At 56.4% G+C, this 11,024-nt stretch overlaps 1 protein-coding gene across 1 annotated transcript in view; it reads left to right on the top strand.

The window, feature by feature from the left end:
* Nucleotides 1–2,728: 2,728 nt before the first annotated feature.
* The window catches only part of MPRIP (myosin phosphatase Rho interacting protein), a gene marked incomplete at both ends in the record, with an annotated part of 19,739 nt that continues 11,443 nt past the window's right edge, over nucleotides 2,729–11,024 (top strand). The window contains 4 exon segments of the mRNA XM_009870565.1: nucleotides 2,729–2,880; nucleotides 5,017–5,101; nucleotides 9,413–9,623; nucleotides 10,570–10,729. Of these exon segments, the coding sequence (XP_009868867.1) occupies nucleotides 2,729–2,880; nucleotides 5,017–5,101; nucleotides 9,413–9,623; nucleotides 10,570–10,729 (608 nt within the window).

Genomic DNA, 11,024 nt, shown 5'->3' with positions numbered 1-11,024 from the left:
CGATAAAAAATGCACTCAGGCGCCAGATCCGTTTGCAGGGTAGGTGTGTGCCTCCATCCCATTGACAGCAGCATGGTAAAGGGCAAAAGCAGGGCCAGCGCCTGGGGACGGGGCTGTCCCCGAGACAGGGACTGACAGGAGCCAGCAGCTGGAGCCAGGGCTGAGCCTGAGCGTCCACTTCTGCCTCGCCCGGACGTGAAGCTTCCCTGGGGCCCCAGGGTCCGATGCTGGGTTCAACCTTGTATCAAAGCATCTGCTCTTCAAAAGGCTGGGTGAAGCCCCAACCTTGTTATTGTTTTGGCGTCTGCCTTATAACACCTCCTTGCTTTTGCATTTATTTATTCCCTCCCAACTACCGGAGCCACAGTCCTCACCTGGCCTGGGACCAGCCCAGGGACCGGCTCTGCTCGTTCTTCCTGGGGATCCCCAGCTCTGAGAAACCCCCCCAGCACAGAAATGGGAGCGCAGAGGTGGGGAAGGGGTCCGTGTGTCCTCACCCCCTGCTGCAGACCCTTTCCTACACCCCTGCTCCCACGCCACCGCCCCACAGCTTTGGCCCATGAGGGCTGTCCCTGTTTGGGAGGGGCCCGCCACGTGCTGCTCCTCTTCTAGGGGTCCCTGGCCAGCTCCTCCTCCAGGGGTTCCTGGCCGATGTTGAGGTGCTCCTGGGGTGCAGTGCTGCCCAAGCCCTGGCCTTTTCTTCAATGGATTTTGCGTGTGCCTGCGCATTTCCACTGGCACTGTTTGCTTTGCTTCAGAGCGCCTGCACTGCCTCCAAGGAAGGAAATAAATGGTGTAAAGGTATTTACATCCCAAGCGAGTGAGGCTGCTGGTCCGTCAGGTTCCATCTGCTGCCGAGAGGTGTGGAGGTACAGGGGGGCTGCTTTGGGGTGGAAGATTCCTCCATGGTGGCCGTCCTGTCCTCACCACAGGTGCAAAGCGGGGCAGTCCCAGCTTTGCTCCTCTCCTGGGGTCCTGGCTTGGAGATGTGTTGCTGGACGGGGAGCCACACCTCAGGCCACATTCACCCTCGCGAGGAGGGATGCACGGCAAAACCACTTCACAGGGCTGGCCCGGCGCTGTGGGGGCCCCAAACCGGCTCCTCCACTCTGAGCGTGCTTGTGTCGGGGCTGGGCGTGAGCGGTGGGAGAAGCCGCCCTGAACGCTGCCGAGGGGTTAACAAGGGAGGAGAGCAGGCGGATTTTGCAGAGAACCCTGTCCTCTCCTCCTGGGCTAAATCCTTTCAGGACAGGGGCAGTTGTAGCAAGAGGGACTGAGGTCCCTGTGAGGGGACTGGGGTTCACTCCGGGAGCCACCCTCGTCCCCTTTTTTCCTCGTCTTGTTTGCCTTCCCTGGTGCAAAAATGCTCCGAGTGGGGAAGGGCATCAAACCCAGCCCTTACAGTCCCGGAGACTTTGGCTTTGCCGACGGCCGGCAGCGCAAAAACGTTTCTTAAGATTCCACTTGAAGCCAGAGAAAGTTTTTTCCGTTGGGTTTTTATAGCTCCCGGAAAGCGGGGTTTTATTTTTGTTGTCTAAGACAAAAAATCCTCTTAGGAGCTGACTACGGGCGGTTGTGCGTGCGCCGTGCTGGGGCTCTGGGCTCAGCTTTCTTTTCTCTCTCTCCATCCCATGGGGTCTGTGGATGCTTATGTTGGCTTCCATGAAGGAAAAGAGGAGATTTTACTGTCCCGTTCGTGTACCCGTACTGACTACTGATTCTGCAGCACCCGTGGTGGCTCTGTGCCACCCCTGGGCTCTTGTAGGATGCTCCTGCCCAGGGCCCCAGCCCTTTTCCTGGGGAAGGGGGATATTTCCCATGGCCTACAGATAGATAAACTGCAGGTCTCGGGGCTGGTCTGAATTTTCTGTGGCTGTAGGCTGGGGCCATTGAGCTCTCCTCAACTGCACCTTTTTTGCATGGCACAGGCTGGTTTTGGAGGGCTTTTACTGGCAGGGGAGCCGGTTTCCATGGTAAAAACCTTAACAGCGTCTGCCAAAAATCCATCTCCCTGTTGGCCTGGCCATCTGGAGGGCACGAGGAGGCTTTGGCACAGCGGAGATGGCCGCGGGTTGCTTTGAGTGCTCCTCTGATGCCGTTGGCAGCTTGGAGGGGTCCCTCCGCCGGGTCCTTTACACCCCAGGTGCAGGTTCTTGCTGGGATGCTTGGGGTCACGGAGCCTGCGGGGACATGGGCAGGCTGGGGATGGGAGGGAGGGCTGCGGGCACCGCACACTGGGAACGGGCGGCTGTGCGGTAATCGGATGAGCCGGTGGGACCTGTCAGCTCTCGTCAGTGCTGACACCCCTCTGGGTGCCTTCATGTCCTCTGTGGCCAGGGGAGCCACTGCCTGGCCCGCTCTGCTGCGTCTGCCTGCAGCAAGGGAACTGGGAGGAGATGCTGTGTTTGCAAAGCCCGTCAGACAAACAAGGTCTTTCCCTGGCAAACTCCATATTTTGTTCAATTTAATGGGAAAAACCTGGCATGTGCATCTGTCTATAATACCTGAGCCGTCCTGCGCTGAGGGTGGTGGGGCCTTGCTGCTTTGTCACACCTTGTCCCCCGTGCCACCCCGCCCGGCACGGTGCCCAGATGAGTCTGGGTGCTTGTGGGTAGAGCATCTTGGTATGTAGGATCCTGGTGTCAGCCAGGAGACGTTTTAGGGCTCACCTTCGCACTCGTGTGCTCTGCTGTGCTTAAACCTTCCTCCTTTCTCCTTCCCTTCGCAGCCGACAACCCTCCCGCAGGGCACCATCAACATGAACCAGTGCACGGACGTGGTGGATGGCGAGAGCCGGACAGGGCAGAAGTTCTCCTTGTGCATCCTCACGCCGGAGAAGGAGCACTTCATCCGGGCCGAGAACAAGGAGATCATCAGCGGGTGAGCGCGAGTCTGGGGCTGAGCTGCTCGCGGGGCAATTCCCTTCGCTGGGAGGAAGAGGAGGGTGGATAGGGCCTTGCCCAAGGCTGAGTGCTGTGGCTGATCCCTGAGTGACGATCACAGCCTCCTGCAGGGACAGTCCTGGGGGCCGGCTGCAGTTGCTGCCTCTCAGTGAGCTCCAGTCTTCACCTTTTTGGCAAGGACAGAGTTTCTTTTCCCTTCTTCGCTTCCCTGCCATCGCCTGGTGCTCTGCTCCAGAGCAAGGGCCTGAGCACCCCCTGAGCCACCAGATTTATGGTGTGAGCTTGAGCACTGACTTCAGCAGAGACCTGTGCCACCGTGGGGTGATCTAAGTTCTTCCTCCACGCCTCCTGCGTGTCCTTGGCCGTGCCAGGCTCGAGCCTGAGGCGTCCCAACACACGGGTCACCTTTCAGAGCCAGTGCTTGAGGAAGCTCAGCCTCTGCCGGGAGCCTTGGCCAGGCCCTGGAGCCAAGATGCTCCTGAGTCACTCATGAAGGACACCATTTTCAGGTCAGTTTTGTTGTCTGCTGTTGGGCAATATCCTGCTCCCTGCTGCAGAGCAACACTCCCAGTGGCGTTTGCCTCCAGGAGCAAGCTGAGCTATGCTGGAGATTTTTTGGGATGTTCCTATAGTGCATCTGATGCTGAGATGCTCCTGGGCTGTCGGCAGCTTCAGCAATTTCTACTTCCAAGCATTTTCCTTGGTTGAGACTCCCCCCATTTTGGTAAATACTTGTCAAAATAAGCGTTTTTCTACCAAGAGCTTGGGAGTTTGATCAAGTACATGTTTTCATGTATTGAAACTTCACCTGCTCTACTGAAACGCGTGAGCCTGGGTGATTTCTGCTCTGTGCATAGCCTCGGGCCAGCAGCTGCTGCCCGGACCCATTTTTAGTGGTGGAATTGCAGCAGCCTCGGAGCCGGGGAGCAGAAGCACGGGGCAGCCGGCTCCTCTCCTCCAGCCAAGGCGGGAGCAATGGCTACACCTCAAAACATGGCCAACCCCTGTGCCCTGCTCTCTTCTCCCTCTTCCCCATGCTTGAGTTTGCAGCTCAGCCTTTTGTTGCCGGTCCTGCCAGCCACGCAGGAGGGAGAGGCATTGCAGAGCGAGGTGGGGCTGATTTACTGTTCATTGGCCCCGTGCTGGATTTTGAAGCAGCGCGTTTGCTCCTGACTGCAAGCATTAATCATCCCGAAGCAGTCCCACTCTGGGGCTCAGCCAGACGGGTTTCATTTGCAGTTGCAGCATGACAGGAAGATCTCCCCAGCCAGGGGAGAATTTGTTTTACGTTCGTTGCATGCTTCTGGCATTTATTGCTTAACCAAAACCCACTTGATGTGGTCATCTCAGAACGCTTTACAGCGGCAGCGTGCGAAGTGGGGGGAACAGGAGAGGGAAGCAGGGACATCTGAAGCTGGAATGTTTTCCAGCGGTCCGTGGATCCCTGTGGTGTTCACAGAGACGCAGGGGCAGGTCATCAGGCCATGGTGGGAGGGCACGGGAGGGTCCCGCAAACAAAAAGCTTGTGCAGGAGATGGATTTCTCGATGCCAAGTTCACGCTGCTCTTTCTGGGACAAAAGCGCTTTGTGTGCAGCGTGCGGACGTTGGCATCACTGAGGGGGGAAGGTCCTGCTGGAGGCTCTGTCCCTCTCAGCAGTCTTTCAGGATCCTGGGATCTCTGTCCTGTGGTCAGCAGTGTCCGTGGCCTCACTCTTGCAGTGAGTGGGGCTTGAGCCAAAGCAGCCTGAGATCACCACTCCTCCCCCCCTGTCCTGCTCCATTTTTCCCGCAGAAGCTGGTTGGGATGATTTTTGGGTGCTGTTTCCTCTGACCAGGTTGGAGAAGCTGAGCTCCTCCCTTTGCCGAGCTGCAAGTTGGGATTGTGCTTATGGCCAAGTTACAAACCCCGGGAAGCCGGAATTGGGGGCGAAATGTGGATGCTCCATCCCTGCAGCTTGCAGGCAGTGTGGTCAGAGTCACCTGTAACTGGGAACAGTTTTGGGGTCCTCTGTGAAGCTGTGTAACACCCCGTGGTAGAGTGTGAGTGTGGCTCCTGTCCCTGCATGCTGCCTTTTGGCACAGACCTCACCTTATGCTTTCTCTCGCCTGCAGGTGGTTGGAGATGCTGATAGTCTATCCAAGGACAAACAAGCAGAATCAGAAGAAGAAGAGGAAGGTAGAGCCCCCAACTCCCCAGGTAACCCCAAGGGAACATACACTGTCACCCAGTCCCTTGCCTCCCTCTCGGGGCCACAGCATTGCTCTGCTCCCGGGGAAGACCACCCACAAACCAGCTGGAGCAGCTCTGACGCTGCCTGCGCAGAAGGCGAGAGCTGGGGTGAGCCAGGCCAGCAGGACAGCATCAATTAATTCCTGGTCATCACTTCCCAGGGTCACACGCTGCTGCTGCTGCTTTCCTGACTGCTTTGGGGACACGTTTCACCCTCCCTGGGCACTATTTTGTGCCACCAGCCCTGCCCACACTCTCCCAGGAGTGGCCACAAAGCTGTGTGGTCCGCATGGGGGACCGGGGAGAGGTGCTGGCCGTTTACGGGCCGTTTTGGCAGAAACAGGATGAAATTCCATCGGGCTCCGGTTACCCCCTTTGAGATGACCCTCGAGATAATGGGAATGAAAGGAAAATACTAAAGGCCAGGGCCAGGCTGGGAGCTCCGGGGGCCGGAGCCGAGCTCTCCAGGGACCCAGCAGTGGCTTCGTGCTCACTTTGACTATAAATGGTAAAAAGCGGGACCGGCCGTGACTCACTCGTTCCTGCCGGGCTCCCACGTGGCCAGAGTGGGGGAGAATCCCACAGATGGGGAACGTGACCCCAAGGCCACCCTCGTCCCTCGCCGGGACTGAGAACAGCCTTGTCCCTGAGGCTGCCTGAGCTCTGGGCGCGCATCCCGCCACCGCGTGGAACCGGCTGGGAGGGCTCCTCTGGCCGAGCTGGACTGTGGGACTTGGGGACTGAAAACAGCATCGGGGGTCCCCCGAGCCGCAGTTTTTAAGTCCCCTTTGATGAAGCCCCCAGGATTGTCCTGGTGCAAACTGGGCCGTGGGTGGGTTTTGTACAGCATTCATTTGAATCAAGTTTCCACTGCTCCAACGGATAAAGAGGTTGTGAGCAATGGGGAAAAAACAATTGGGAGGAAGATGAGCCTTTTTTGAACACTCTAAAGTCTGAGCCACCTCCTGTCAAAGGTTGGAGTTGTCACAGCCCCTCCAGTGCTGGCTCCGGTGATGCGCCGGGGAAGGTTCCCCCTCCCTTGACAGCCAAGAGCTGACGTGTTATGAGCTGCCCGTCCTCAAGCCCCAGGGAGGGGGCTGCACCACTGAGGGCACCCCAGCAAGCTGATGCAGCAGGGCAGGGAAGCTCACCCCATCCTTGTCGCAACGCTAAACCCAGGCTGGGTTCAGGAGGGGCACGGGATGGAGAGGAGGAGGGGCGCAGAGCCAGAAAAACATCATTCTGGGTTACATTTCATTGCCATGGCAACTTCTTGGAAACCATACAGGATCTGAGCTCCTGAGCACCAAATAAGGGAAGCGGCTGCGGGAAGGATGCTGGCTCCCTGCGGGCAGACGGGCTCCCCAGGTGCTTGAGGATGGGGTGAGCGTGGAGCCTGGTGCCACTTTTCCCTGTCGCAAGCCCCATCCCACTTGCTACCATCCTTCCACACTCTCCATCCCTTCACTCCCGACCCTGTGATGCTGGAAAAAAAATCAAATTTTCTTCCGCAAAACCATCCTCTGCGTGGGACCCACCACCAGAGGAATGCTGCAGTGTCGGGCACTAATGAGCAACCTGCAAAGGCAGAAATAAAATGCAAGAAGCATCTTTTTGGTATCTTCCATATCATACCAGTGCAGGCGGCCAGTCTGGGGAAGGAGAGAGGCTGCTGGGGAGAAAATCAGCACCAAATCCCCCTCTGAAATGGATTCTCCTGAAGTTGGCTGCCGTTCAGCTCACTCTCCGTGTGCCGGCGCAGAAAGCCTGATTTCTTTCTAAAGACGGCTCCCCGCTAATCCGGCAGCAGATCACGTCTGAGAGCTGCTCAGGGAGGGACAGATACCTTTGTGATTTAAAAAAAGGAAAAGATTTGAAACGATGGATATTTCTGCTTTTTCTCACTCCCGTGTAGTTTTCCCTTATCTGTGTGCTACAGCAGAGCTTAGCTGATGAGACAGTCAGGATCATTTTCAGCTCCCCCACCATCACTTTGCATTTTCCCCCAACAAAATCCCTGGGGTGGGAGCAACGCAGGTGGAGCTGGGAATATTGTTCGAGCTGCAGATTTTTGGATGGGAGTTTGTTAGGTGCAGTCACAGAGGTGTTTTCACCTTTTGCTTTGCAAGCAGGTTGGTCTTACGGGAAAAGGGCAGGTTTCTCTTGCAGCTTTTGCCGCACTTCGGCAGAGCAGCGCAGGCAGTGGGAGAGACTGGCCTGGGTGCCTTTGCCTGCCCGCTGTCCCTGGGAACTCAAGGCAGGATTTGGGGCTGAAATCTGGGATTTGAGGCGCTGCCCTCAGTTGCAGGACGAGTTTGCACGAGGGTGCGGCAGGCTCGGGTAAGCAGAGCGTGCCCAAACACAGTTCCTGCAACCGGGTGCCGGTTTGGCCAATTTTGGGGCACGTTCCTTTTTGGAGCTGTTCATAGCTGAGCAGCAACGAGTTAATTTCTCTGCTTGCTTATAGACCACTTTTTGGCCCTCATATCTCTGTCTAATTAAATACATATCCGCAAATAATGATGCGGGGGCGTGTGTAAGGGATGTTTAAAAATAGATATCCTGAGCTGGTGATTAGCTTCGGGCTTTCGGATCAATGAATGAGAAAGTGATTGAGGTTGGAGGGGACCTTGGAGATTGTCTAATCTGACCCCCTGGTCAAGCAGGGTGCCAGTGAACTCTGGGTCGTTTACCTCCAACACTGCGTTCCTTTAGAGTGAAATTTCCGAGGGGGATTTTTTTTTTAAATAAAATTGAGGTCATTTGCTGCTTGTTGTGGCTGTGCAGCGGAGCCAGGACCTGCTCCCTGGGAGATACGCCAATTTGGAGATGCAGGGCTAAACCCCACCCGTGGCTCTGCTGACGTGAGAGGGGGGATAGGAGGGATGCTCCCTGCAGGCCATGTCCCCAGCTCGTGGCCGCCGACTCCCGGATTCCCCCTGCTCAGTAGAAAGGGAATAAGCAGCTGGGAAACTTCCCACAATCCGGAGACTTTGGAGGAGGGTTAATTGCCATTGATTTATTGGTGGCTTTAAGGAAAATAATCTGGTAATGCAGAAGCTTAATAGGACAACAGCAAACCATCTGCTAACGAACAAAGCCAAACCCTAAACGAGCTGTGAAAGCTGCTGCCTCGGCTGAGGCTTGTGCTGAACCTGGGCTTCCCCCGGGGCTGTGGCCACTAAAATGGCATCATCATCATCTGATGGACTCCAGAGCCCCTTGTTAGCTAGAGAAGCGTTTAACGTGATGGGTCTTGTTTTAAAATAGCATAAAGCTCAACACGATGTTGTATTTCCTTTTTAAAACAAGCGGTCTGTTAGGTAGCTGGAGCACCCAGGAGGGCCAGCGTTGACTTTTATTCTTGTTATCAGTGGCCTGTAGCAAACGAGCTGAGACAAACAAACCAGTGGGTGCTAAGGGCGAGGAATTAGTTGTCTCCTCCAGCCCCTGTCCTTTAGCTTGATTTTTTCTGTTTTTCTTGATGTTACAACACTGAGAACACTCAGTCCTGGCAAGTGGGACCTGGGAGAGAAGGCGGGTGTTTGATTCTGTGAAAGCCAGCGGCTGCCCGGGAGACATCCCGCCTCAGGATCCGCGATGCGCAGAGGAACCAGGGACGTGCCGAAGGACTGGGGACATGCAGAGGGAAATGGGGGATGCTGTGTTTATTTGTATCAATTACAGAGGGTGCCCTGTCAACCCCGAACTCCATTTTGGCAGAAGTGAGGGGAGCATTTCCAGGTTCCCCATGAATCAGGACCCATTTCTCCGTGGCTCTGCGGCGTTGTGCGTGAATTTGCGTGCAGAGCCCCGCGGGTGCGCCGTGGGGCTTTAGGGAAGAGCATCTATGCTGGAGCGTGAGCAGAGCCGTGTGGGACCCTGCACGATGGAAAGAACTGGGGGCTTTCCTCCACTCAGAGCCGGGCTGTGTGAGCATGAGATGAGCTTTTCCCAAAGAGTTATGTGTTAGTGGCCACAGCGTCTTGCACGTTGCACCAGGAAGGGCAATTCATATCCAAAACCAAAAGCAATGAGTCCTTCTGCTGCTGGAGGTTTTGTTTGTTTGACAGTTCACCTTTGCACTGGGTCTTTTCCCAGCTGGATGTGTGGGGAGGTGCAGCTGGTTTTGGGAGCCCTCCCCGGGGAGGGACGGTCAGGGACGTTTCCTCTCTTGATTCGAGAGCGGTGGTGGGCACTTTGGCTGACAGCCCCATGAGGACTGGGCAGAGCTGGAGCAAACCCCTCTAACCCTCCTGTCTCCCCTGTTTTCTTTAGGAGCCTGGTCCTGCTAAGATGGCCGTGACCAGCAGCAACATCCCCAGCGCAGAGAAGGTCCCTGCCACCAAGTCCACACTTTGGCAGGAAGAAATGAGGGGCAAAGACCAAGCGGACGGGACCAGCGGCATCAGCCCAGCACAGAGCCCGGTGCAAGGCCAAGCCGGGGCTGCCAGCTCCCTGAAGGATCCCGTGCTGGACAGCAAGGAAGGTGAGGGACAGGAGTGCCAGCACTGGTGTGACACTGCAGTCTCTCGGTTGGGGCAGCCAAGCTGACAGAAAACCACCGTACAGGGAAAGGTTTCCTGTGGGTTCGCTTCCTGGAGCATCCCAGCAGGGACGAGTAGGCAGACCTCATCCTTGCTGCGCAAGCTGGAGTTCAGGAAGGGAAAAATTTGTATCATGTGGTGCAAAATCGTGCTGTGAGACCCAGTTGTGCCCTGGCAGGGAGAAGGGGCTGCCTGCCCTCGTGCTGGGGGAAAAATGCAGGGGAAAATGCCTTTTCTAGCCCCTCCACGTCCCCTCCTGGGACACGCGGAGAGCACAGGGCTGTGCCGTGGTCAGCTTCCTCCTGCAGCGCCTGCGTCAGGGCCCTGTTTACATTTGCTCTCCCCGATGAGTCCCTGGAAGGTGCTGGGGCTGTGGCATTGTTCTCCCTTGAACAATAGGGGCTGGGGACTCTTCCTGCCACAGTTGTTGAGCGGTCCCAGGCGCTGTGACCATTTCCTTATTCTGCCTGCTCGGATGGGGAACGCTTCCCACCCTCTCCAGGCTGCCAGGAGCGAGGTGTCCATCACCTCGTGCCCATGGAGCTGTGGTCAATGCCAGACAGGGAGCAACTGGGATGGAAGTGGATGCAGAGTGGTGACTGCAGGCATCCCTTTCTTGGTCTAAAGGTTTAGATTTCTCATCCATCAAGCCCGAGCCAAGGATTGGACTGGCATTCCCATTTCCCTCCAGGCTGTCCCACCATCTCCATGGGCACGAAGGATGGTCAGGGTGGAAAAGCCAAGGGAGCAAGAGGTGGGGCTGGGGTCCACACTATCTCTGCTCTCTTTTCCTGCCCCTGTCTTGGGTCAAATCAGGGTGGTTTTTTTTTTTTATTAAAAGTAGAATTCGGGCTTGAAACCACGTGTGGTGACTTCTCTGTCCCTTAGACGAGAGCTCCATGAATGGAGACCGGATAGACTGTGGGCGGAAGACGCGCGTCGAGAGCGGGTACTTTTCCTTGGAGAAGACCAAGCAAGACTCGAAGCTGGAAGAGCAGCAGCTGCCGCCGCCACCAAGCCCACCCAGCCCCAGCACCCCGAACAACAGGTACAGTTATCCCAAATCGCCCTCGCAGGAGCATGCCCAGCCCTTTCCTTCCCTAGGTACCAGATCAGGCGACCGAATGATTCACAGCTTCTCTCTGAACTCCTTGGACTCGAAGAGCAGTTGCCCCATGCACAAGGACTCCAGCAACAGAGATGTAGGAAGGGGAGCTGAAAAATCGGGGCGTCCCCTTTCTTTTAAAGCCAGCCGGCAGTACACCACCCTGGCCGACGTTCCCAAGGCCATTAGGATCAGTAATCGGGAGGCCTTCCAGGTGGAGAGGAAACGGCTAACGCGG

The sequence above is a fragment of the Apaloderma vittatum genome, unplaced genomic scaffold (assembly GCF_000703405.1).
Source record: "Apaloderma vittatum isolate BGI_N311 unplaced genomic scaffold, ASM70340v1 scaffold27445, whole genome shotgun sequence".
NCBI classification, from domain to species: Eukaryota; Metazoa; Chordata; class Aves; order Trogoniformes; family Trogonidae; genus Apaloderma; species Apaloderma vittatum.
The sequence above is the reverse complement of the archived record's forward strand: the minus strand, read 5'-3'. Positions and strand labels throughout refer to the sequence as shown.